Raw genomic sequence first — 26,369 nt, 5'->3', positions numbered from 1 at the left:
CAATTCACAATATATATACATAGAGTTTAGGACTAAAAACAATATAATGACAATTATGCCTTTTAGTATAAACCTAATCTACCAATATCCTCTCAAGCAAAAAGAAAGCTGAATTATGTAAACTCGTCTGGCATTAGTCAATGTCAAGAGCACCAGGATCATCCTCAAGCCCGAGTTCTGTAAACAGATCGTGATGAATAGAATGTTAGAAACACGCGATCTTTTTACCTTACCTTTTATTCCTTCTTGGCGATCAGATGATTTTTTTCTTCAAGCTTTCGTGCATTAGGTTTTGGCATACCGATTGACTTGATTAGGAACAGAATTTTCACGCCTGTCCAGATTCGAAAGTCCGATCACGGGAGTTAACTATTTCTTTATGATCCGATCTCGAGAATCGACCTTTTGCCAATCAAGAATTGAATATAGACCATTGTGTCTCATTATGTGTAAAAGTCCCTTTTGTCTAACTCGGGTATAACTATTGGGTGTCTCTGATCTAACCTTGCATCTTCCATTTGTATGAATTATAGAAGTAGGATAATTAACTATGGAATAACTATATTCCAGGAAGACAACCAGTACCTTCAAACCCCTAAACTAAGGATCTAGACTATAATTCATAGGAATAATCATCATTAAATGCCAATGCTACGTACGATAAAATTTGGATCCATACGTGAGAAATATAGTAGGCTCCTAGTATGTGGGAACTGCTAAACTATATTTCATGTCATAAGCTGCGTTCTAAGCTTTCTGATTTGAGTAATTTGCTCCACAATATAACTCTGGTCAAAACTGGATGTTGGAGAGGACGGTGATTAATTAGATGGCATTCATCAAGATAGTATTGACTAAAACTTTGCCCACGAAACCTAAAATGTAGTAGTGATACTATTTTTCTAAAATAGTGACATTGATCCAGAATAGCTTGCACACGGTTGGTGCGATTTGGATAGACAACCTTCATTTCTAAGCTGGACATTTTGTCAACATCCAAACCGATTGCGCCGACCCTGGGGAATACCGAAGAAAACACAGCCCAGTTCATTTAAAATACTCCTGAGAACAACTTCTACTCAATTGATTGAAGCAACATAGTTTTTTTAGCCATTGTCATGCAATTGAAATGCATTTCCTTGTTCATGAGTTCAGCGTTAGGTCGTATATTATACTTCCCGAAGTGTGTAGAAACCATTCGCCAAGCATTCCCTAACCAATCATATCCATGATCTGCACCATCCAGATTTCCACACTATCATTCAATTTTTTTAGGGGACTAAAGATGTCACGGATGAACTCATTGGTCACTTGAAAAATTTTGTTTATCATAGGTTTCGAAGAACTATCAATTCCATGAGCATCCATTAAGGAATTCCATGGTCTTGATTTGGTGCAACCAAAGTGACTAATCTTGCATTTATTTTTTTTTCTCTCAATTGATCAACATGACCCACCCAAAAAAGTTTTAGATAAGACTTATCCTATTATTAACACAAAAGATGAGACAATTAAAATAAGGATTAAAGACGTGTGCAATGCCAAATCCTTTGTCCATTCCATGATGTTCCATGATAATTTGACGTCGGTTCCACATACTTTTTTTTTTTGATTATTTCCTCTAAGTGAGTATTCACATTAATTTATGTATTCTCGCTTGTTTGATTGAAAGATTTGATTGGACGGACGGAAATAAATATAAAGGAAATACCGATAATGGCGACTTTGAGGCGAACTCGGTCTAGAATAGTCTCCCTCAACAAATAAAACGTTGATAAGCAATTTCTTTTAATTAATTTGATTGGAGCTGATTTTTTTTTTTGGTAAACATAAGGTACAAAGCTAAGTAAATTAAAGTCTTAAGTCTGTAATCCCAACTTTATCACTAAACAAAACTTGAGATAATTCTCTAAGAAGTTGTAAGTAGAATGTAGTATTCAATCGCTTCGCTATGCCAATATTGGTAAGCCTATTAGCAAGCCGATTGCCTTTCCGAAAAATATGATGTAATTTGAACTCAAAATGAGAGGCCAGTAGTATTTACATTGCAAACAGTAAGGGTTACCTCCCAGATTGTGAGACGCCCTCAATTCATTGGTTAATAAACGCTCACGTGCCGCTAGCCAAAGGAAGGTTTTAATACGTTGAGGTCCCCCTCTACTGCCATATATGGGGCCATATCCTGTCAGTTTCTTGATCCCTTTGATAATTTCATATGCTGACTTAGCAGGGAAAGATTCAATGTTTTTACCTTCCCACATTAAAGTATCTTTCCCATTGAAGGCTATGGACGTGGGTTTCGCAAGCTAAATACTGTTCACAACAAATAAATATTGTTTATGCCAAACCTGGTGATTCAATGTTATGGAAAGCAATTGTTAATGTATGGCCGACTATAGAGGAAAGAGCGATATGGAGTTTGGGAAATGGAGAACAGGTAAGCTTTTGGAAAGATAGATGAATTTCAAAGTTAGAACCGCTCCACCACATGATTACTAGGGGTGAGCAACTTGGACTGCCCAAACCGGGACCGGACCGGACCGACGGGTTTGGTCAGGTTCTCGGGACTATCGGTTCGGTTCCGGGTTCCTAAAAGCGGAATCGGTTTCCGGGCGGTCCGGTTCCCGGTTCCAAGGGAGAACTAGATCGGACCGGACCGACTATTTAATATATATATTTGTTATTTTTTTCTTTAAAAAAATTAATAAAATGTGAACTAAACTCTAAGTGAACTTTATTATCATAAATTCATTGATAAAAATTAGTAAAATGTGAATTAAACCCTAAGTGAATTTCATTGACAAAAATTAGTAAAATGTGAACCAAACCTTAAGTGTTTAACCAAAAAAAAAAAAATTAAACTCTAAGTGACCGGTTCTATTGGATCGGATCGGAACCGGACCGGATTGGCGGTCCAGTCCGGTTCCTAGTCTTAGAACCAACCGGTTCGGTCCGCGGTTCCCAAAATTGGGAACCGGTTCTCTTGGTCCGATTTTCGATTTCACCTTGAAATCGAATCGAACCGGGAACCGATCACCCCTAATGGTTACTTCCCACCTACCTTCATCTGAGACGGACGAAAAAGTTTGTAATTATGTGCGGAATGAGAATCGGAACTTTCCACTTTTCCAAGGAACCTTTTCAGAAGATGTAATTCTTAAAACTTGGATTGAAGCTGATCTAGCTCAAAAGGTTCTCACGCGGACGGCCATTAGTGCAGGGTGGTTTTATAATTCATATCGAACCCCAGACCGACACCTGGTGAATTCAGCACCAGAACAAAGGTAATTAAAAAAAAAAAAATTTTAGAGCAAATAAAGGTAAAAGTAGCAGCTGACGTCCTCGATGATGTCAGGAAAGTAATTTTCTGTCCATTTCTTTTAATGAATCTATATCGGATTTACGGATGACCGATTGCATGGGGACCTAAAGGCCAAAAACGGGTCAAATCAATGTCATTGCATGACAGAAGAAGATGAAAAATTAATTGCACTTGCGATTCACAATATACAATAGAAAAATATTGTGATATTGATGTATAGAAATTATCTATTGGTTGGTCCAAGCGAATAAAGGGGGGGAAAATGAGTGGTTTAAGGAAAATGAGTAGTTTAAGGCATTATTACGAGAAAGAGACGTCAGTTGGGCGTTTAACATGCATAAATTAACACGCACGTCAACTTTATATTACGTTCAGCTTAGCTAACTCGAGGTATGACATTGAGATTTACTTTCCAAAAAGGGGGTTGGCTAAAGCTGTTGGGGACCAATCAAGAGCTAATCTCGGTTTAATTACTGTGCCTTTGCTTAGCACCGAAAGGGTTGCTGCCGACGAAGAGGTGACTTTTTTTTTTCTCTGTCTGTGATGATCGTTTGTGGTGATAGTTTAATTAGAGTGAGCGTGATGTCGAAAATGATGTGATTTCGCTTGGTATTGTTTTGTAGCTGAACTGCGTTGTAATTATGGTGTCGCACGTTGAGAACCCTAAAGACGTGTGTGGGACGGCATTGGTTTATGTCAACAACCCTTTTGAAACTAGCTTCTGAACACTTGGTTGGGACGACTCTCCCACGACACCCGTGAAACAATTATAGATATCTTTCAAAGACCAAAACGCTCTTTTTTCACAATCACAAGTAGTGACTGAAAATTGTACCTAATACCTTTGAAGTTAATTTCTAAGCAAAGCGGTCTTATTGGCCTTAGTTACATTAGACCGATTTTATATGGTTTTTTTTCTTTTTGTATTTTGCATTCCTTCTATCTTTTATTCCCAAGCACGACGATAGAGGGAAATACTCTCTCCATAATAAGTGATCATTGGATAGGCCGAGACCATAGGTCGAGCTTAATATATCCTCCAAGTATGCCCTTTTAACATAAAAAATTAGATTTCGACCAAAAAAAAAAAAAACATAAAAATTAGATATAAATTTTCGGGTCAAGCTCAGGCCAAAGTAGGGCAGGTCGGGTCGGGGTTCCTCATGTAAGGGCATGGTGCAGGCCCGCTCATTCGCCTTTCGGGCCTTGGTGGCCGCCTGCCCGTTAATCACCTTTGTGTCCTATTTTTTTTTATCATTAGAAACTACGTTCATTGCTTTCGTAATTGTAATTTTTCCGCCGTAACTCAGCCAATCAAAAAAAAATAAAATCGTCCCATCTAATATTAATCCATGTATAGAACTTTGTCACTCACTTTTTGGACAAATCAAAAGTAGACCAGCAATTTGACTCATGAACAACATGTTCAGAAAGAAGATATGATCGCTCATCGAATCAAAAAGCCCAGCCCATCTCATATCCCTTTTCGACCGATTCAAATTCGACCGGACCCACCCATGAAACTGGTCTAATTCTGGGGTTCGGGGGAGCTAAAGATTCAATTTTTTTCTCGTTCGGGGTTCGACGCCTGCTGCGTTTGGAGCGATTCATCTCCTGCTTCTGGGTAAGCCATTCTTCGCATCAAGAAACTCTACTCGATACTCTGTCCCCCACTCTCTCTCTCTCTCTCTCTCTCTCTCTTTCGGTGATAGCAGCCTCTCTTCTTTTCTTGTTTTTCAGCTGTTGTGTTGGGAAAAAACCCATTTGAAAACTAATGGTCATCGCGCTGCTTTTCTCCTTGTTCTTGTCTGCTCCTGTATTCGTTGGTTATGCTACTGAATCGGAATAATGATTGGGTTTTTTTAGCTTTAAAGGGTACTCACGTCTGTTCGCTATTTCGGGTGCTTTGTTCTCTGTCTCGGCTTTGCATCTTATGTGTTCGACGTATTGTCCCGCTTGGTTTCACTTAAAAAGATAGTGGGTTTTTGTTGTTTTTGCGTGAAATGTCTGTTAAATGCCGTCCAAGAACCAGGTGGAGAAGGGAGGGGAAGTGGAATTTTTTATGGTTAATCTCGAGAGGGCTGAGTTCAGACCTAAGTAAGAGAATGAAATTAACCATCTCCACTGTTGTGCTTGTACATTTTTGTAGGGTAGCGGTGGAATTGAAGGGAAAAATATGGCGGAACTAAGCATGGGTGTACTCATAGATATTGTGGATGAGGAATGGATGAGGGACACTCTGCCTAATGATGGTATCTTGCTTTCCTCTCCCTTCAGTTTCTTGATTTTGCTCTCACTTGGCATCAACTTGGTAAATGCATATGTACTGCCGCTTTTTTAAGGATTCAATGTCTGAATTGGTTTCCACATGATTGCGTTGTTGTTTCAGATCTTCCCTTGCCACCCGTGTTGCTTGTTCGAAATGAAGATGCTGAAGATTCGAGTATGTATTTCTTTAGACGATCTATTGTTTGTACTGATCTTTGCAAAATGGATCATGTATTCTTATCCTCTGATGCTTGATCTGATAGTTAGTCCACACTTTGTTATTAATTATCCGTACAGATGCCACATGCTTGCTATTCAATGAAGAGACCAACCAACATCAAAAGCGAATTATGACACTCTAGTTTTCATTAAGCTGGTTCTTGGAGTTTCTCTATCTCCCTGTTGCACTGTGAAGATAGAGCTTGTTTCATCCTTAGGCTTGTACATTGAATGCGCCCACTGTCACTGTTGTTGTTTATAGTGATGCATCATTGTTTGGTCCATTGGTTAATAAGCTTGAGGCTAGAGAATTGCCTCCTTTGAATCGAATTGACATGAATATGAATAAATTAATCTAATCTAACTGTGACAACTATGCAATAAAGCCTTTTTAGCCCATTGTTTGTTCTTATGAGGATCACGATTCTAACAATTATAAGGAAGTCTCTATTGTTAAGGTGGTGCTGCTGCGAGTATTTTGATTCCTTTAGTTGGTTGAAGCACAGACAAATGAACATTTACATGATGTGTCGTAATTGTTTGATGGTTCTTCGCCAAAGCATAGATAGAAGAACATGTAGAAGCAGTTGCTTTGTAGGTTTCTCTTAAAAATTTCTCTTATGTCTGGTTTACGATTGATAAGTTTATGCTCCTCATTTATGGTCTTGGCCTATTTAGTGCTTTGACCGCTGTTATGTTTTATCTGAAGAAATGGATGACAACACTAGATATAACTGCTTTCTCTATGTTCTTATGAATTGACTGGCTAGTGATCGACTGTTTGCCAAATAATCCAGATCAGGAGACTCAACAAGCTGATGGAGATTCTTGGCACGATCTTGCTTTAAACACCCAGTGAAGAATAGTGAGAGGCATGTTGATCCTTGGAACTTGGTTTAGGTGCTGGATTTCTGTTAACCTATCAATATGACTTTCTTGTGGTTACTGTTTCTTTATAAGTAGTTAAGCACCATAGCAACCCATCTCTTCATTTTCAACATGTACAGAAGTGTAATAAAATTTCTTGCGCAACATAGAGTGCTTGAGTGGTGGCCGAGGATGTCTTTAATCTTGATTAGGTCTAGCCAAGAGTGGGAGGAGCAAGGGTTCAAAATCTGAACAAAAGAGGAAGATTGTAGTCGGGGTTGAGTCATCATCAGTGTTAGAATGATTTTCCTACACGAAGTTCCATCAGATGAAACTGGCATTTGAATTTGCTGCTAAAACCTTGCTATGCTCTTGCTGGTGTGATGAGCAGAATCATCAATTTGGACTGAACGTGTTGCTCTAGCATTATGATTGCGCCTGTAATGTTTGGTAATCCGTCATAGTGCTTTGATTTGTTTCGCGATCTATCCAATAAAACAGATATTTGAAGAAACGCTACGAAGAAACAGAGGGCTGCAATGCGTTACGACGATTTCGAAGCTCATAGGCGTGCTACAGCGCATAGCACCGGATCTACAACATTACGGTATTGCGCTTTAAAATCCGAAGTAGTTCTTTAATAATTTTCAGGGACTACCCACTGCAACGAAAAACAAAGGGCTATGATTCTATCATTCTATTGCGGGGGAATGCACTAAACTACCACTAAATCCAAGCCCATACAACGCGCCGTGATGTATTGTTGAAGCGCTACCATGAAGCATTGTAGTTCTTTGTAATTCGTCGTATTCTTTTGATTTGTTTCGCAATCTATCCACAACAGTGCTAGAGCTTATGTAACTCCGCGGAACCTCAGAAAGAACTGCCGCAACCGCAGCATTTCTCCTCCCCTTCCCTCTCTCCACCACCATCGCACCACCTCTCTCGCCGGAGATCCCCACGTGTCTGTTGACATATAGAAGAGGTCAGCCATTCTCCGCGACTTAATTTTTACCATGCCTACTTCATGCTCGCTATTCCGAAATGCATTCCCTCAGTCTCTTACCCAAATTCACCTGTCGGGATTTACTTGAAACCACTGTTCAATGCCAACCATCGCTTGTGAAATCCAGTAAGACTCGAAACTCATGTTTGCATCAATTTCTTTTTTATTCTACCCTTGGAAACGCATTTGGGGTCACCTGTTTGACGAAATGCCTCTATCAGACGTTTAATCTTGCCTCCGTTACCATACCATGGCTCTAGTTTCGCTTGAAAATGGAATTCTGATGCTAAGCTTGACCTTTTTCTAACTAGAGAAAGGGAATCAGATCCGGAAGTAAAGACTAACCACCCTTCAGCAAACGTGCCCTAAAACCTCAGCATACTTACGTTAGTCAATGACTTACCATGTGATTGAAGAACTGTTAGACACCAAAAAAGTGCCCAAGTCCTTTACCATCGACTCGGACTGAAAGAGACCGAGCAAGACATGGTTTGTTTCGGTCGACGACTATAGATAATCGACAAAGGCGATGATAAGTTACTGATAGGCGATAGAAGAAAAAATTACTAAGTGCAGAGCCATGATCCTGTAAATAAGACTTTGGTTAAGTCGACAAAGGAACCCAAGCTGGAGTGAAGATCGATGAATCAAGAATAGGTAAGTCTTCAAGTCACGAAGCCAACAATCTCAGAGAACAATGATAACGACCCGTTCAATCATAAAACGAGCACGATCATCAAATCGTGGAACCATAACTCTCGAAAGCCACTATTGATAATTGCCAAGAAATGTGATAACTATTAGGAAGAGGAACTGCAAGCCATGAAAGTAATTATCTAACACAGGGTGAGTGATGAGGTCATGATGATCCAGTAGTGGGTCTTTTGGTAACCGTTTGGAAATACATATTGCTAAATTATAGGAGTCACGTAGGATGTTCTTCGGTTCCATTGTAACTATTGTTAACTGTCTCTTGTAGCTATAAGCATTAGGATTGTAATTCGAGTTAGGGACTGCCAATCAATCAATGAATACAAATTGTTCAATCTTATTTTCTTGTTGTCTCCATTACTCTTTTTACATGATTAGCCGAGATTACCTCCAGTTTTCGTACTTTTGATTTTCTCGTCGATTCGCATTTCCTGTCCAAGATTGAGCAAATGACCTCTCACATCCTTTGTCAATTTCTATATCAATCCGTCCTTTGAAAGGTGATTTGTCGACAGGAACATAGATTACTCATGAACTACTTTCATGATTGCGTAGGTTTTCTTAATTCTTTCTCTGTAAACATAAATTGGCACCTATGATTTGAAATGTAACAAGATGGCGGTTTTAAAAATTCCACTGCAATACAGAATGCTGCTAATGCTCTTCGACTTTAATATGCGGGCAAACATGGTAGGAAGCATATTCTTGCATAGACATAGTTCTTGCTTTGCTTGTAAGACTAAATTACTCTCCTTATCAATTTGTTCGAGTGGAATCGAACTAGAGTATTAACCTTTTTTGAATCACCTAACACTCACTGCCTTGCTAAATGGATGCAGTCATTCGGGGTTGGTCGAAGAGGGTCGTCAAATTTTTAGTCTTATGACAGGAAGTATCAGCTTGAACCTCGGTCGGAGCATTATGGTTCTATGGTTGATCTGCCTGGACGAGCTGGGCTCAATAGGGGAGCTCCTGTTTCTGCCTGTAAGATTCATGGGGAGATTGAGCTAGGCAAACAACTTGGGAAATACTTGATTGGCTTGGAGCCAGATCACGGGGGGCGGTATGCTTTATTGTCAGATATGTATGCATCTATTCATGAACGATGGGAGGATGTGGAAGTGGTGAGGAAGGAACTCATTCGCACAGAGGGAGGTGGTCAAGACCCCAGGAAATAGTATCATTGAGTTATGAAGATATCGTGCCAATTGGACGCATTAAATTTTTATTGAAGTTGACCTCGAGAAGACAAAGCTCAATCAAGACTTGACTTGAATATAATTCAGAACAAATTTTCATAACCTACCGAGCATGTCAAGAACACAATCTCAACGGACTACGCGAATCTTAATAGCAACACTTTCCATTTGTCATACACTATACAGAAAGATGAACAAAATATATAAATTTCCGTGTGAAAAAACCAGCCCTGTAGCAACATAAAATAGGCAAATCTTACCATAAATAATTACTGATAGAAAGATACTTTTAAATGTTTAGGCGACAATTCTACTTGAACATGAGGGACCGATCGATATAGTGCTACATCAAAAACTTGGTTCATTCCATAGAGGTGGAGAATAAATCCATTTCCATGTAGTATGTTCCAATGCTCTTTGGCTTGATACCGTGCTTGTTGTTGTCGTCATCAACGTTCCCTGGGCTCTCAAGCTCCGTCCACCTTCTAGCATCTAAATTGATGGCGAAAACCCGGAATTCGCTAGTTTCGCGAACTTGTGCTAATCGTGAGACCAGCAACAGATGGCCCGCCGACTCCACCAAGTACTGATCCACGCTATCCTCAAAGTGATGTCGAAATTCCAGAGGCATCTCCAGTATAACTTGAGCTGTTGGATCTGGTCCATCCACATCACAAGTGAATATACTACTTCTGAAGTTAACTGCGACAAATTGCCCCCGGTAATATATGACACAAAAAACATCCTTATACGGGTCCGGGGGAGTCGACTTTTTCCACTCCTCATTGCCTGGTTTCCATAAGGCTAATGGTCCAGAGGACCAATAAAAGACCATGACTGTATAGTTTGGAGATGAAGCGGGGCTTGCAGACAGGACAAACTTGACGACTTCCGGTTCACGTATTTCGTTATCCCAACTGGACAGTTTGTTCACGTTAGGGAGCTTAATGATGTCGTCGCGATAGCGCAAGGCACGGGACAGGGGATTCAGCATGTGGACTTCCAAATCTGTGCCGATGGTCAAGATCCAACCCCGTGAAGAGAAGCACCTCTTCCCCTTCACTTGCGGCAATACAACTTTGTGAATTTGCGAACTGAAGGGGATGTAGAACTCAGCCCACTTGGTCTCGGTGCACTTATCATCCGCGAGCATCCGACATGGTAGATTGAACCTCTCTTCGAACGCAGCGGCACGCCACGTCAAGCACACGGATCGGAATGCAAGCCAGTCCTTTTGAAGAAGTTGTCTTGAGCACAGTTGTAGCAGCTCTTGAGGGAGGTCGGCCCAATTCTCCGCCATTGTTGATTTCTTTTTTCTTTGGAACTCCGCCATTTTTGATTCACGGATTGAGAGAAAGCAGAGAGAGAGGGTGTTTGATGGTAACTTCGCTAAAGCATAGAGATAGAAGAACATGTAGAAGCAGTTGCTTTGTACGTTTCTCCCAAACGTTGTCTCATGTCTGGTTTTTGATAGATAAGTTTATGTTCCTCGTTTATGGTCTTGACATATTTAGTGCTTTGGCCAGTGTCATGCTTTTTATATATGCCACGTACTTTTTCTGAAGAAATGGATGATGACACTCAGTGCATTGCTTAATGAATGAGAATCCTCAGAGGAGCTATGTCGCAACACTCAAGTCAATGGGTTTGGTATGCATCCTGTCCTATATCGACTTTAAATTAGAGAAACACCAATACATTCTTCCGAAGATTCTCCTCTTCTCTTCTACTCTGTGTTCTACAAATTTCCCTCGAGTTCGAGCAATCTTCGTGAAGGATTTCTTTTCTTCAAGTGGATAAATTATGATTCTTCACATTGTAGGTTTCGCAAGCTTCTCGTTTCCTTCTCTAGCTACTCGAGCGTAAACACGCTAAGGAGCATCAACGGATCGGAGCAAGTGCAAAGGAAGGGCAACGATCGAGAATTGTAGCGTTGAATTTCCATGTGATTTAGTCATTTTGCTGATGCTGAGGTTCTCCGAACACCGCAGATGGAAGTCGAATGTCTGTTGTAAACCGAAACTTTTGATGACGAACTTAGATACCCATCGATACGAATTTTCCTTTATTTGTCGTTTAATTACCAATAATTGGGTTTTTCAGCCATAAAAACCCGAGCTGTGAAATTTCCCCAAATCAGATAATATTTTCATAACCTACTGAGCATGTCAAGAACACAATCTATACGGACTACGCGAAATCTCTATAGTCACACTTTCCACTTGTCATACAACTGCACAGAAGATAAACAAAATACACACATCTATTTTATGTTGCTATAGTCACAATTGCCACTTGTTATACAACTACACATAAAGATGAACAAAATATGTAAATTTCCGTGACCAACGGAAAAAAACTAGCCCTACAGCAACATAAAATAGGTGTGTGTATGCTCACGAGAATGCTAGTTTGCTGGTTTCCCTGCATAGGTTTTGGCTCGTTATGCTATTAAAGCCAGTTCCGGGTGCAGTCCAACCGAGAAATGAAGCGAAATTTGTTCTTATGACTCGGTTCGTTCTCGTTGCTTTTTGTTCCATCAGTATCTTCTTCCGTTAAATTAAAGACAGCTTTTATGCGCTATCCCTTTTGTTGCAGGCTCTTCTTATGGACGTGAGGGAAAAAAATCCTACCTAAATCATCTCTTAGAATTCCATGGTCTTCAACATCCAGATGCAAAGCCACATGTTCATGATCTGCTTCCATCTATGGCACTAGCCGAGGTGCGAAAAGTCTCCAAGAGAAAAGGAGAGTTTCATCAAATTTGTAATAGCCTTGTTATATGCTTCCTTGTCTTATCTTGGGCGGTTTCTTGAAGTGTGCAATAGCCAAGTCTAGCTTGGAGAAGAACAATGTGTCCCAAGGATTTGGAGCCCTGGCTCGTGCTCATTGTCTTCTCAGAAGCAAGATTTCCCTTGGGAGAAGGCCATTACTGTCCCATACAAAGCAGATTGTTCCTGGGGGCGAGGTTCGATGGTAAGGCAGTTAGAATCTGAATATGAGATTGTGTTCTGACTTTGCTCCCGTGACGAAACATTTTTCACCGAAAGTTATCAAAAGTTTCAAATTTGTAATTATGTGATACATTTACCTTCCGTTAAAATTCCATCAATGAGGACTATTAAAATTCTATTGACGCCGGAAAATAAATAGTGTTGACACAATGTTCATGTGTTTTAACTGAAATATTGTTTTGATTGAATCTTTATGTAAAGCAAATGTGTTATATAGATATAAATTTGAGGTTTTTTTTTTATATCCATAAATGTATTATAGTAAATATAGCGTGGGTTTTTTTTTTTTTGGGTGGGTTTTTCCCTAAAAATTCCACTGAAATACAGAGCTTTGAGCGTTGACCTGTGCCCGGTCGCTGTTGCCTTCACCTCGCGCCGCCTGCCACCTCGCCCCGGGCCGCCGCTTTGGCCTCACGCCGCCGTCACCTTGCGTCATCGCTTCTCCGGCGATGCCCCCGACGCGATCGCTATTCTCGGACCTCCCTCTCTCTCTCTCTCTCTCTCTCTCTCTCTCCGGCTGAAATTCCCCTCTCCTAATGCCATTGGATGAAAGTTGCTCCACCGAACGGGAGTAGGTAATCATCTCCGAGCAAGATTAGGGATCCTGAGATCGAAGGAGAACGGCGCCATTCAATTCACGATCCAGAACTTGATCCGGAGCGAATCGCGTTCCTGAGTTTGCTTCTCCGCCTCGATTTCGGACGAATTCGAGTCGATTGCATGCCCTGTGGCCGTCCAAGGCGGCGGCGGCGGCGGCGACGGTCCGAAACCAGCTGATGCAAGAGAGCTAGAGAGCCGATTTTCGCGGCCGGGCCACGGCCTACGGTCGTCCATAGGGCCACGGTAGGTGAGGTCAGTGGGCTTTCTCCATTGCCGGCCACCGCCGGAGACAAATTTGCAGTCGTGATGAGCCTGATCTGATCCGCCACCCATTTGCCGCGTCTGAGGTGCCAGTGGTTCCAGCATTTATCCGCTAATGATCATCATAATTCTTGACTAGTTTGCTTGGTCGAAAAATCGAATTTTTCTCTGTTCCCAGTATTTCGTTTTGAATGTTTGGTTCTACGATGTCCGTTCTCTTTCATTACTGGTGATCGGGGGACTCTTTCAGCATGGTTTTTGCTCGTTGTTTTAACGAGATGCGTAATCTTTTTGCAGGCACGAGGGGACATCATGTGGCTCTTGGCTGTTGCGTCACTGGTTTTTCTATGGTTCGCATCTTTGATAGCATACTTCCCCAGAAAACCTGCATTCCTAATCAGTGGTTGGTGATCCAGTTCATCCCTTGTTGTCTTGTTGGGTCATTTATTGTTTTTTTTTTTTGTAATCGTTTCGTGTGGTCATAATCAGGCGAAAATGCTAACAAGAGCAATGTCTTGCTGGTTATAGCCCACCCCGACGACGAGTCCATGTAAGATTTTCCTTTCAATGTTTCCAATTGTTGGCTGAAAAGCAAAGCTGCTTTTATCGTATATGGTTCTGTTATTCGTTCTGGATACATCAATGTCCAAGGCTACAAGCTCAAGGTCGAGTTTTTTCCCCTTGTGGAAGAAAACGTCACCTATCACTTGTGTTAATAATTTAGGAGTACCTATCATGTATCTTGAGCAACAAACTTCCTTAGTTTCAAAGGACGTGCTATAGTGCCTTTGGTGAGCTGTGAAAAATTACTTGTGTATATTAACAATTTCCATTTATGGTTCAAGGTATTCATGGGTTTTATGAGATTACTGTTACCATGGTCTATTTCTTCCCTTCTCAAGACTACACTATAGTTGTCCAGCGATCCAACATGTTTGAATGGCAAAAATGCTCATAAATTTATCTGTTCAATAATGAAATGATTTTTCACACTGTATTGAAGATTTTCTGGATCATTCAATTGCAGGTTTTTCTCGCCAACTATAAGTTATCTCACTTCAAGGGGACATAACCTTCATATTTTATGCTTGTCAGTTGGTAATGTGATACTTTCTTTGTGTTATCTCATTAGGATTCTTCTTATTAGGATTCTTAATTGATTTCTTGCATTATACTGGTGTGCCGGACCAGCATAGATGCTCTCACTGTTGTCGAAGTATTAAAATGGAAAGGTTCCGAATTGGTCTAAACCACGAGCTGTATTTGAAGCTTATGTGCTTCTGAGAGCAATAGCAGTATGATCTTAGCAAAAAAGAAGTTATCGGAATAGAATTTCATGCATCACCCTGCGAGCTTCCAAATGTTTTGGTAACTGTTTTGGCAATGTCGTTTTGTGTCATTTCATCGCATGATAACTTGGGAGTAAAAGGAATTTCTAGCTCATTGTCTGATGGTGCTTTTCTGTTAAGGATCTTCTTAGAAAAGCTGTATTCTTTACTCTGTGATTTATCGAGCACGTGCTTCTCTTGCTTAGCTTCATTTGCTTTTAAGGTGATGCTGATGGCAAAGGAAATATAAGAAAAGAAGAGCTTTATCAAGCTTGTGTGACTCTCGAGGTGATTTTCAGAACTTGTCCATACATTTTGTCCACATTGTGAGCTGTCTAATGTGGAATCTTGTATGAAGGTGCCATGCCCACAAGTTAAAGTCATGGAACATCCAGATTTGCAGGTACTACCTGATCAGTGAAGTCTATTATTGTCTATCTTCATCTTATTAGATCTTAAACTTTTTCTATAATCACTAGGATGGGTTTGGCAACAAATGGAATCATGACCTATTATCCAAGATCATAGAACAGGAAGTGCTTGCTCGTGGCATTCATGTGGTAAGATATTGACTGAAAGTAGGCACTTTAAAAAATCCTTCTGAAGATAGATGCTCTTCGCCCCTGTTTCCATATTCGCCTTTGGTAATTTATGCTAGCAGTTGTGAAATCTCTTCATTGTATGGCATGCATTGAGCATCTTTATCCACTATGTCAAATTGAGAATTCTAGTTGCTTCAGTAACATAGTGAGTGACGTTGCTTATAGGATGATACTCATCAAATGGGCTTCTCAGGTTATCACTTTTGATGACTATGGTGTTTCGGGCCATTGCAACCATCGTGATGTGCACTATGGGGTTCGGTTAGTGAAACGTTTTATCTATTGTCTTTCCCCATCTGTTGCATCTTATTAATTTTCCAGTGATGTCCTTTATGCATGTGAGGTAACTTTAATATGATTAACATTTAACAGTACTAATGCACTGTATAATCTCTCCCTCGCTCTCTCTCTCTCTCTCTCTCTCTCTCTCTCTCTCTCTCTCTCTCTCTCAGTGCTTTTCTTAATGCACTTTGTGGATCAAACATGGTCAGTGGCTTATTACTCACCTTGCCACTTCCAACAGCAATTCTTTAACTATGGCATACCGAAATTGTTTATAAGTAACCTTATTCTTCTTTTCGTGGCATTTTGGTGTGAGCAGGAAGTTCCTTCAAGTGACGGCACAAAGAGATATCGAGGCCTGGGAACTTGTATGTTTGTTTTTCCCTTGCTATGCCTTACCTTTATTTCTCGCTATCATGAGCTATGGTCTGAAAGCCTATCATTATGAAACAGTTCAACCTTTGGAATTCAGCTTAGACTCTTTGACTATAGACTTGTTGTTCTCTTTGTTCAGCTCTTCAAATGATAGTTCTTGTCGCTTTATTATGGACAATTTTGTTAGTTTGACATAATATCATCGCTCTGTGAGATTATAATCCGGCTGCCAAATGTTGAATGGTATATTTTTGTGTTGGATATGATGTACTGTGTTGTATGTTATCTCAATATCTTTGATGTTTTGCAGGTAAGTACCAACATCTTACGCAAGTATAGTGGACCAGTCGATTTTTGGATATCCACGTTGTTTGCCTCGCGTAGCCCCACTGGGTCAGTGCATTGCTTGATGAATGAGAATCCTCGGAGGAGCTTTATTGCTATGTCGCAACACTCGAGTCAATGGGTTTGGTATGCGTCCTGTCCTGTATCGACTTTAAATTAGAGAAAGACCACTGCATTGTTTAGAAGATTCTCCTCCTCTTTTACTCTGCGCCCTACAAATTTCTCTCGAGTTTGAGCAATCTTGGTGAAGGATTTCTTTTCTTTAAGTGGATAAAATATGCTTCTTCACATTGCAGGTTCCGCAAGCTTTTCGTTTCCTTCTCTAGCTACACATACGTGAACACGCTAAGAAGCATCGACGGGTCAGAGCAAATGGGCAACGATCGAGAACTGTAGCATTGTGTATTCATATGATTTAGGCATTTTTGCTGATGCTAAGGTTCTCCTAACATCGCGAATGGAAGTCAGATGTCCGTTGTAACCCGAAACTTTTGATGTAAGAAATTGGATACCCAGCGATACGAAAAGTTCTTTTCCCTCTGCAATTCCTTCTATTGTTCATGATTAACGTCTTGTTTCGAATCTACTCTTTGGTAAGTTTTCTCGCGTGAGCAACGTCAATGTTTGACTGATTACTCGAATCTATGATCCATCTGTTCATTGTGATAAGTTCGTTGACATGTTCCTGTGACACGTGTGAAAACGACCGACTCAAGCAGCTGATGGTTTCGACCCAAAAAAAAAGCAGCTGAAGGTCGACACGACAGCCTGCGCGTGTAATGCATATAAACGGCCCACGTTGCACTTCAGGATTAGATATAGTCACTGATCACACCTCAACAATGATATTAATGAAAACCACTTCAGGTAATGAGGTGGGTGGCCCGGATTGATCTTGAAATTTGAACGGGGGAATCGGATTCGTTGGTTTTAACTGACGATTTCCATTGACGGGTGTTCCTGAAACGCCCTATCCACTAAATGAAATATGAAAAAAAAAAAAAAAAGAGGTGGTTTTTGTAATTGGGTAGTTGATGAAGAGTCGAACACCGTGGACACACCACCACATACGCCACCAGAAGAAGAAGAAACGAAGAGGGAGAAGCAAGCGCGTTGATATGGCCGAAAGGCGAAAAGTGTATCGGAAACGGAAATTGGTTTTAGGAGGCGATTGAAAAGAAGCTTAGCTCAAGTGGGTCACACGCAGGAAAGGACGATTGGTGAGAGTTAAATGCGCAACAAATCAGTGTAACCGTTCAAGAAAAGCGACGTTGCTTTGAGCGCCACTGTGCACATGGGCCACGGGTGTTGAAAAGGCTACCTCCTTTCCAAAGGAAAGAGAAGAAAAACCAGTTTCGGATCTTCATCTCCCTTCTTGCCGTTCTTTTGCTTTTGGGTGGTTTTCTCTCGGACTCAGTTCATTCACAAAGAAGAAGAAGAAGAAGAAGAAGAAGAAGAAGAAGAAGGCACCGTGAGACTGAGTTTGGTTGTGGAAGAAGAGGGAAGAGAGAAGGAGAATAAAGGGTAAGGAAAGAATGTCGACTTTGACCGTCCCTCCGGTTCTCACCTCCCCAAGAGACGACGCGATGCAAATTTACCGTGCTTTCAAGGGTACTTCTCCTCTCTCGCTCTCTCTCTCCCTCTCAAGTTGATTGACTTGTTTTGCAATGAAAAGGGTAGTGATTTCGGTGCCAACTACTAAGTGTTGTTACCCTTTGTTTTACTTTCAACTTCTGCTTCGTTTTGCTCTTTGTTCTTTTCGCAGTTATTGAACGAGTTGTCGTTTGTTTTGTAATTTAACGAAAGAGAGTTCTTCAGTGTGGCACACTCTTTCGTGTTGTTGGTTGTTTGGGGTCAAATTTTAGCTTTTAGGCACATTGATGCTTATAGCAGTTTCATTTTGGCCTGCTGGTTAGCTTGATAGGACCTCAGATCCTCCATCATCCTTGCGATTAGTGGTGCCTAATCTTGGTGTGATCGATGGTGGAGAGAGTGTGCGCTCTGTCTTGATATCAGTTTACAGGACGGGAGGACTTGTGAGGAGAAATCTTTGCTGCTGGCTATTTCTTGGAGGATATTATTGATTTTTGTATGTACATATTGGGATGATTCGTGAGTAAAATGTGGCTATGCAATTTACATTGAGGAGTTAAACAGCTTTTCGAGAAATGGTTATGGATGCCCCTCACCCCTCGGGATTGTCTCACATCGCCAACGTATGTAGCGGCTTGAGAGTGCATAACCGTGTTTCCAAGGCTCTAAAAGTCAAGTAGCCTTTAGGAGTGGGCTTGCTGAGCTATGTACATTCATTTTCTCTTCTTCTTTTTTTCAGTTCTATGTTTCAAAATAATAATTGAAAGAAGATATTGGATATTACTCTAGGAAGAAGGTTTAAAAAGGAGCTTTTGTAGGTGACAAGTGACATTTTCTGTTTCATATTCCAGGTTTGGGATGTGATACTGCAGCGGTTGTCAATATTCTTGCCCATCGGGATGTCACACAACGCGCTCTTATTCAGCAGGAATATCGCACCATGTATTCTGAAGATATTTTCAAGCGCTTAGAATCGGAACTAACTGGCAAATTAGAGGTCTCAATTCTACTCTTTCTTTCATAATTCGTTCTGCACTTTTAGGTGCAATTTTTGTTTTTTATCTTTTCATCTGTAGAGAGCTATTGTGCTTCATGATTCTGTATTTTTTTGTCCATTTCCTTTTCCCAGACGGCTGTTTTGCTATGGATGCATGACCCAGCTGGACGAGATGCAATAGTTGTAAGGCAGGCCTTTATGGCGTCATCAACAAATGTTCAAGCTGCTACTGAAGTAATATGTTCTCGCACTCCAACTCAGATACAGATGTTTAAGCAACACTACTATTCCAAGTTCGGCGTTCATCTCGAGCATGAAATTGAGAAATATACCTCTGGGGACCATAAGCAGGTGAGAGCTCTTCTGCTTTTGTAGTTCTACTCTGTTATTAGCTCTTTGTGTACATAGTTAGCCTTGGGAAATCGCTCTTGATCTTACAGAAATCGTTATGGTTTTGATTTCTTAGGTGAGGACTTCTTTTGACATGTTTTGTTTTAAACCCTACCCACCTTTTTATTTCTTTTCAAGATTTTATTCATGCTTGCTGGTGTAGGGATGTTACCGGTAATGCAATGTAGGTCATGTTAATGAGAACCTCTTTGTTCAGATTGCATCAAGAAGCTTCTCTATGAGTAGCTATTATATCATTTCCTTCAAACATGTTAAGCATGAAGCTATTTGCCAACTTTTAAATTTGTGTCTACTCAACACAAAGAGATGCAAACGGAATATAATGATCTCAATTTTGTACGAGACAAGCTATCAAGGTGACAGCATATCAAACTAGATAAGTCAGCAGTATCTAAACTTTAAGGCTTTCCGCAGCTTCTGCTTAAATATGTCGGTACGCCGCGATATGAAGGCTTGGAAGTCGATAGGATGGCTGTAGAACAGGATGCAAAGGCTCTTTTCAAAGCTGGGGAGAAGCGGCTGGGGACCGATGAGAAGACTTTTATCAAGATCTTTAGCGAAAGAAGCAGGGCACATTTGGCTGCTATTGATTCTGCTTATCATAACATGTACGGCAATTCCTTAAAGAAGGTGAGTTTTCTTCAGATATGCTTGCATATTTCCAATCTGTTGTTTATTTATCCTTTTGTGAAGCATAATGCCTAACCAGAACATGAACCAAATCAGGCTGTGAAGAGCGAAACGTCAGGATATTTTGAGCGCGGTCTCTTGACAATCTTACAGTGTTCTCAGAACCCAGCCCAGTATTTTGCAAAGGTATTTTTCTTCAATCTCATCTCAGGCATAGCCCTGATTGCTTAGCTGCTGCTTAAAAATAAAATTCATCAGAGTTGCAACCCTTCATGCATGTATACTTTACTTTGCAGGTATTACACAAGGCGATGAAAGGTCTGGGGACCAACGACACAACACTGATAAGGGTGATCGTGACAAGGACCGAAATCGACATGCAGTATATAAAAGCAGAATACCATAAGAAGTACAAGAAGACTCTAAACGACGCAGTTCACTCTGAAACATCAGGCCACTATAGGACTTTCCTGCTTTCGCTTCTTGGCCCCAAACATTAGGACTGTAGATCCATAAATAGTTAGTCCGGTCAGAACCGTGTGCTCATTTTCTTTCAGCTGGATGAACTTGTACTTGGGGGAATGGGTTGGTCAATAGCACTTGGTGGGAGTGAAAAGTGAAATTGCTTCTGTTGTAAATTTCTCTCTGATAATTGTACCGGTGCCACTGTGTGTTTAGTGTACCCTTTATAAGGATAATGCTAGTTTGGTTTTCAAGATATAACACCAGAGCAATCAATTTTCAAAATGCTGATCGTGCATGAACAAGTGTTACAAGTGTTACGGAGTACTCTTTAACGAACTCTTTAAATTTTGAGTTTTCATTCCGCCTATTGATCAGCTATATGAATTTCATAAATTAATCAATTACACTGTACAATTGAGGGAGCTATCTCCTTCATTTCAATTAGCTGTACAAGATCCATGGAGAGAAACAGGAGCTTATGAATGATGTATGTATCCATATTCTACAACTGTCACTTCAAAACGCCTCGGTGCGGCTCATAGGAAAAACCATGTCCAGAAGCAATTCTCTGAAGCTGATCGTAGCTTGCAAGAACTCCAGCACCTGCCATACCAAGAAGCATATTCGCAGTGACTCCTCGATAGAGGGCCCTTGCACCTTCACGTTGGACAATCTCCCGAAATGCATGCACGGTATTTCGGTACTTGACGGGTTGTCCAGATGTGAGCATCATTCTTCGCCTTAGAGTGTCAAAGGGATAAGCACATACTCCAGAGACTGTCGTAATGCTCCAACCAAGCAAGAAGCTAGCAAAGAAATTCCCCTGCGGAAAAACAGAGGACCCAAAATAAGTTCTCCACAGGCGGAACTAAAAATGAATAAGGTCACTTCCAACAGCATCAAGTAGAAGATATCTAGATAAAACAGACAAACAGTAATTATAAATCTTCAAGTTACGTTAGCATCTATTCGAGATTCTCGGCATCAAAAGAGAATCTGGAGAGCTGCATACCTCGAAAGCACCGACCAAAATAATAGGCTTCATCGTGTCATAGATCCCAAAATACATGCCACGATACAAAGTAATTCCCACGATTGAAGCACCAAATCCACGGTAAAGACCTGCTATTCCATCAGTGGATAGAGTTTTGCTATATACATCGAGTAATCCTGCGAACTGCCGTTGACCACGAACTGGACACTCCCTAGCATCAGTTGCCAGTCGCGTCCGTGCATAATCCAAGTGGTAAAGCAACAGCGATGTGGTAGCTCCAGCGGCACTTCCCGAGGCTACATTTCCAACAAACCACTTTATATATCCATCTTTCTCTTTTGAACGGCCCAAGAAACTTTTGAAATAACCCTTAAATGCGAAGTTGAAAGCCTAGGGACAGTGAAAGCTCTGTCAAATAATTAAAATCAGGGATGAATATATAGAATAGGTTCAACACCAGATACCACTCCAAAGAAACTAATAATCAAAGCTTGGAGTCTAAAAATTGCAAAAATAATTAGGTATACTATCTTTTTAGATAGATATAATTAGGTATATCTATCTTTTGTTACGTCATGTGGAAATCATGAACTGCACCTACTACTATTAGGATGAAAGCACATAAATCAAAAGAACATCAGTAAGTTTGGACATCCAAAACGTCTTAACAGGTCACTCAAATAGACAAATTAGTGGAATAGAAAACATTAATTTCCCAACCGTGCACTCATGCAGTTACCCAACAGCATCTTTCACTTACTGGGGGCGACCAAAGGCTCAGATTCTGGAATAGAACAGCAGTAGTCCTTGCTACTTCGTATCTATTTTAAGCACCTGATATGGCTGTTCACCTAAGAATTCATTGTTGTCTCGCAACCTCTTAAAGGAAGTATTTGACATACAGCAGATATAAGCAGGAGATTCTAGAGCTTGTGGGGGAAGCTCACCTAGCAATTAAGATCACAGAATAGATATATTATCACTAAGGCAACCCACTAGCCTGTACCAACTAAAGAAAACAGGCACGAACCGCGCTGCACCCTTCTAATCACAAGCTGTGGACCCCTGTTTTTGTCCTAAAAATTCAAGTGACTGGCATTTTGGAGGCATTACTTTTACAAAGTCACAGCTCAAGATGAAATCTGAGAAAGCGCTTCTCTTGCCTAGGAAGGATGCACAAAAATGTAACAAGGATATGACATGATCATCCCCAAAGAGAACCATGGCACTTCTGTCAGCCAAAACGAAATGCCGAAAGCAGCCAATCAGGATTGCAACAGACTATTAACTGGGACACGCTGGTTATCGTCTTGACTTTTTTCCTTTTATTTTTCTTCTCTCCCTTTGCCTATCAGATTGTAGATAAAAAAAGCAGGCTAGTTCAGCTAATTCCATCCACTTTCACATTCCATATTCCATCCTCACTGGCAAATCAGACTCCAATATTCCAATAGAAAGACATCGTGCGTTGTAAGAAGTTCAAAAGCGAACATTCTCCATCGGAACCAGCTAAGCCATGCCAAATTGAATACCAACCTCTAAAAATCCTCCCAGGAAAACACCATTTAAGCCACTTTACCCAGAACCAACCAAATCTTGCACCAAAGAACCATTTGAGCTGCCGCAGAATCAACAGTTCTAACTATAAAGCGCCAAACTTTTCTTTCTAACTCCAACAAGACAACAACAGAACGACAACCCACGATTCAAAAAAGGGGCAAAAGAGCGAAGCTTCAGCCCTCACCTGTGTTGGGAAATAGCGAATCACATTGGCCTGATTGCCTCTCCAAAACGACAGGAAGCCGTCCTCCCTCCAGACCCGCCCGAAGCAATCGGCGATGCCGAGGTAGGGCCGCCTCAAGTGGCCCCTCCTCAGCATCTCCCCCTGGTTCTGCAGCAGGAGCTTCACCCGCTCCATGGGAGCGGCGGCGCTCTTCGACACCACGGCGGCCGCCCCGCCCATCACGAAATCCATCGAGAATTTCTCCGGCTGCCCCGCCATTTCCCTGCGTAAGAAATCTGGTGAGAGGCGGGGGACGGCGGAAGGTGGGAGGTGGTGGGTGGTGGGTGGAGCTTTGGCTTCTTGCGGGATGTATATATGGTGGTGGTGATTGGGATTCGGACGCGCGAGTTGCACGAACGGGATCGAAACGAAGCTTGGAAATAGAACCTGTCGTAACGATTGTCGGATCCAATCCGACGTCGTTGGAGTGGTGCCGCGCGAACGTCTCTGCTCGAAAGCTCAGTTTCGCGAGCGATTTGGTGACGCCGATCTTGGACCACTTTGCGTCGAAGACTGTCCAAGGGCGGATCTAAATGCACTAGATTCATCAATTCAATCCGAGTTAAAATTACACCAGTTCTCGCAAAAAGTGGCAACATAGACTTGGGTCACGAGCATATATTTCGATGCGAGACAAAATTGCCCCGGAGAATCCAAAACGCCTACAAAGGGTCTCTTGTTCTAGGGATAATTACACGAGCAGTTTCCTGAAATTTGATCTGATATGCAATGTGGTCTCCAAACTTATAATCTATTCAATACGATCTTTAAATTTTTTTATATATATTCAATGTAGTTCCCGGGTTATATGAAGATATCCAATGTTGTCATTCCACCGATTCAAGTTAACGGAATTTGATGATTTGAAACGTTACACATGGATTATCTACCTAAGATATTCAACTCAAATCAAGATATAATTATCAACGTCATCAAATAACATTGATAATCACGTTTCCAAATTTAACAAATTAAAAAAAATTATTATATTCTCATTTGAGTCGAATATCTTACATGAATAATCTACGTGTAACGTTTTTTTTTTATCCGATGTTCAAACGTGTCGGACTGGAAGGCAAATCAGCAAATTCCTTTAACCCGAATCAATAGAAGGACAACATAGCACATTTTCTTATAGCTTAGGAATTGAATTGAACACGTACCAAAAGTTCAAAATCGCATTGGACCAAATATTGCACATTGAACTAAAGTTCAAATACCATTTGCGTTATTTTCTCTTTAATATATAGACACGCTTGTAGATTGATACGGATATGAATGCACACACAAGCATGTGCCTTTAAAGATGGTCTCAAGAGAATAGGGAGCATGATAATCGACATTCCGATTTATAGCAACACATATAATGAAGCTGCGACAATTGAGAAAACGACGATGACAAGTAAACTTGTCCGAAGATCTTGGAGGACTTTCATTCGTGTGTAAGGATAACGATGACACGAAGGCACAGGCAGAAGACAAGCAATCTCAAGAAAGGTCAAAAAAACGGCTGAGGGAGATTAAGATGCGCACAGGTCAAAATAGAAGACGTGGATGAGAAACGAAACTCACATTATTCAAACGAGGCAATGCAGACTAAATGCATAAGTTTCACGAAGTGAAGTCACTCGAACTTGTCTTATAATTAGGCTCGACAACAGTAGATTTATGTCTGTTTCTTCTTGTCTCCATTACGAGCAAATCAATGGCATTGTCAATATGCGCAAACGACACTTGAATTGGGGGAAAAGTGCCAAAAAAGTCCTAAATTTTTTGTATTTGTGTCAATTTAGTCCTAAACTTTTTTTTTGTGCTAATTCAATCCTAAACATTTTGCATTTGTGCCAATTCAGTCCTAAACCTTTTTTATGGTGTCAATTCAGTCCTAAACTTTTTATATTGATGCCAATTCAATCATAAACCTTTTGTATTTGTGCCAATTCAGTCCTTCCAGCCAATTTTGGCCGGATTTTGCTGACGTGCCGGCCGGTCACCGGCACTGACGTAGACAACTTTAATCATATTTTAATATTTTTTTTGAATTTTTTTGAATTTTTTTCTTTTTTTTCTTTTCTTTTTTTTCCCCCTCCCCTCTCTCCTTCCTCCAGCCAGTCGCCGAACCGGCAATCGGCCCTTGGCGATGCCTGCCCTCCCCGTGGCTGGGCGAGGTCGTGCCTCGCCTAGCCGTCGGCAAGGCTCAACCTCGCCAGATCCGGAGAGATCGAGCCTCGCCCAACCATGGCGAGGGCGAGCCTCGTCGACACCGACCTCTGGCCTTTGGCTGGTCGCTGGTCCGGCGACCGGCTAGAGGAAGGAGGGAGGGGTGGGGGAAAAAAAGAGAAAAAATTAAATAAAAATTCAAAAAAATATTAAAATATTATTAAAGTTGTCCACATCAGTGCCGGTGATCGAATACCGGCCGACCGACGTCCACATCAGCAAAATCCGGCCAAAATTGGTCGAAAGGACTGAATTGGCACAAAAACAAAAGGTTTAAGACTGAATTGGCATCAATATAAAAAGTTTAAGACTAAATTGGCACCATAAAAAGGTTTAGGACTGAATTGGCACCAATGCAAAAGGTTTAGGACTGAATCGGCATAAAAAAAAAAGTTTAAGACTAAATTGATATCAATACAAAAGGTTTAGGACTTTTTTGGCACTTTTCCCCTTGAATTGGGACTAATATGGACTTTGCTGTCATCATCACATCATGTGATTCTAGATTAAATCTTAGTTCTGTGTGTAATTTAGACCAATGCTACTGATATGTCCTCGAAATTTTTCGAGCTTTAATGAATGCACACCACTGAAAACAGTTCGTGATATTTAATTGAAGACATGATGCCAAAAGGTCCAATTCTTATTTGTCGAATAGTTCCGGGGAAAAGTATAAAAAAAGTCTTAAACCTATTTCATTAATATCAACTCAATCATAACCTTTCAATTGGACCAATTTAGTCCTAAAATTTTTGACAATTTGTCAATTTAGTCCATCAATTGGCCAGAAATCACTGACATCGACACTAGCCAACCTACGTGGTATGACTAGCACTGACGTGAACAAATGTTACAATTTTTAATTTTTTTTTAATTT

The 26,369-nt window shown here is 40.8% G+C and overlaps 5 protein-coding genes across 9 annotated transcripts; 3 read left to right on the top strand and 2 right to left on the bottom strand.

The window, feature by feature from the left end:
- Positions 1-4,784: 4,784 nt before the first annotated feature.
- Positions 4,785-7,587, top strand: LOC115690651 (anaphase-promoting complex subunit 13). 5 transcript variants are annotated; one of them, XM_056310555.1, is made up of 5 exons: positions 4,785-4,946; positions 5,472-5,574; positions 5,712-5,765; positions 6,607-6,681; positions 7,328-7,587. In XM_056310555.1, the coding sequence occupies exons 2-4, from the start codon at positions 5,499-5,501 to the stop codon at positions 6,666-6,668; spliced, it is 192 nt and encodes a 63-aa protein (XP_056166530.1). In that variant the 5' UTR covers positions 4,785-4,946; positions 5,472-5,498; the 3' UTR covers positions 6,669-6,681; positions 7,328-7,587. The 5 variants fall into 5 exon arrangements, with proteins under 5 accessions (XP_056166530.1, XP_056166526.1, XP_056166525.1 ...); XM_056310551.1 differs by having other exon boundaries at positions 7,178-7,587; XM_056310550.1 differs by having other exon boundaries at positions 6,607-6,709.
- Positions 7,588-9,953: 2,366 nt separating this feature from the next.
- LOC115690672 (F-box/kelch-repeat protein At1g57790-like) lies at positions 9,954-10,892 on the bottom strand. The gene has a single exon (XM_030617107.1). It carries the CDS (start codon positions 10,890-10,892, stop codon positions 9,954-9,956), a length of 939 nt encoding a protein of 312 aa, XP_030472967.1.
- A 2,006-nt stretch (positions 10,893-12,898) lies between these two features.
- On the top strand, positions 12,899-16,936 carry LOC115690648 (uncharacterized). Its single transcript, XM_030617071.2, has 11 exons — positions 12,899-13,553; positions 13,765-13,870; positions 13,957-14,017; positions 14,495-14,565; positions 15,019-15,083; positions 15,154-15,198; positions 15,275-15,355; positions 15,591-15,658; positions 15,999-16,047; positions 16,365-16,525; positions 16,696-16,936. Exons 2-11 carry the CDS (start codon positions 13,780-13,782, stop codon positions 16,793-16,795), a joined length of 792 nt encoding a protein of 263 aa, XP_030472931.1. The 5' UTR covers positions 12,899-13,553; positions 13,765-13,779; the 3' UTR covers positions 16,796-16,936.
- Positions 16,937-17,626: 690 nt separating this feature from the next.
- LOC115690646 (annexin D5) lies at positions 17,627-20,777 on the top strand. The gene is made up of 6 exons (XM_030617069.2): positions 17,627-18,010; positions 18,844-18,989; positions 19,122-19,340; positions 19,815-20,030; positions 20,127-20,216; positions 20,327-20,777. Exons 1-6 carry the CDS (start codon positions 17,935-17,937, stop codon positions 20,528-20,530), a joined length of 951 nt encoding a protein of 316 aa, XP_030472929.1. The 5' UTR covers positions 17,627-17,934; the 3' UTR covers positions 20,531-20,777.
- Positions 20,778-20,862: 85 nt separating this feature from the next.
- Positions 20,863-23,636, bottom strand: LOC115690647 (ADP,ATP carrier protein ER-ANT1). The gene is made up of 3 exons (XM_030617070.2): positions 23,234-23,636; positions 21,508-21,879; positions 20,863-21,318 (listed from the first exon to the last, which is right to left on the bottom strand). Exons 1-3 carry the CDS (start codon positions 23,489-23,491, stop codon positions 21,007-21,009), a joined length of 942 nt encoding a protein of 313 aa, XP_030472930.1. The 5' UTR covers positions 23,492-23,636; the 3' UTR covers positions 20,863-21,006.
- Positions 23,637-26,369: the final 2,733 nt, after the last annotated feature.

This window comes from Syzygium oleosum, unplaced genomic scaffold (assembly GCF_021117445.2).
Source record: "Syzygium oleosum isolate NSW1041296 unplaced genomic scaffold, Sole_v2.1 Sole_v2.01, whole genome shotgun sequence".
NCBI lineage: Eukaryota > Viridiplantae > Streptophyta > Magnoliopsida > Myrtales > Myrtaceae > Syzygium > Syzygium oleosum.
Note: the sequence above shows the minus strand (reverse complement) of the source record. Positions and strands in the feature narration are given on the sequence as shown.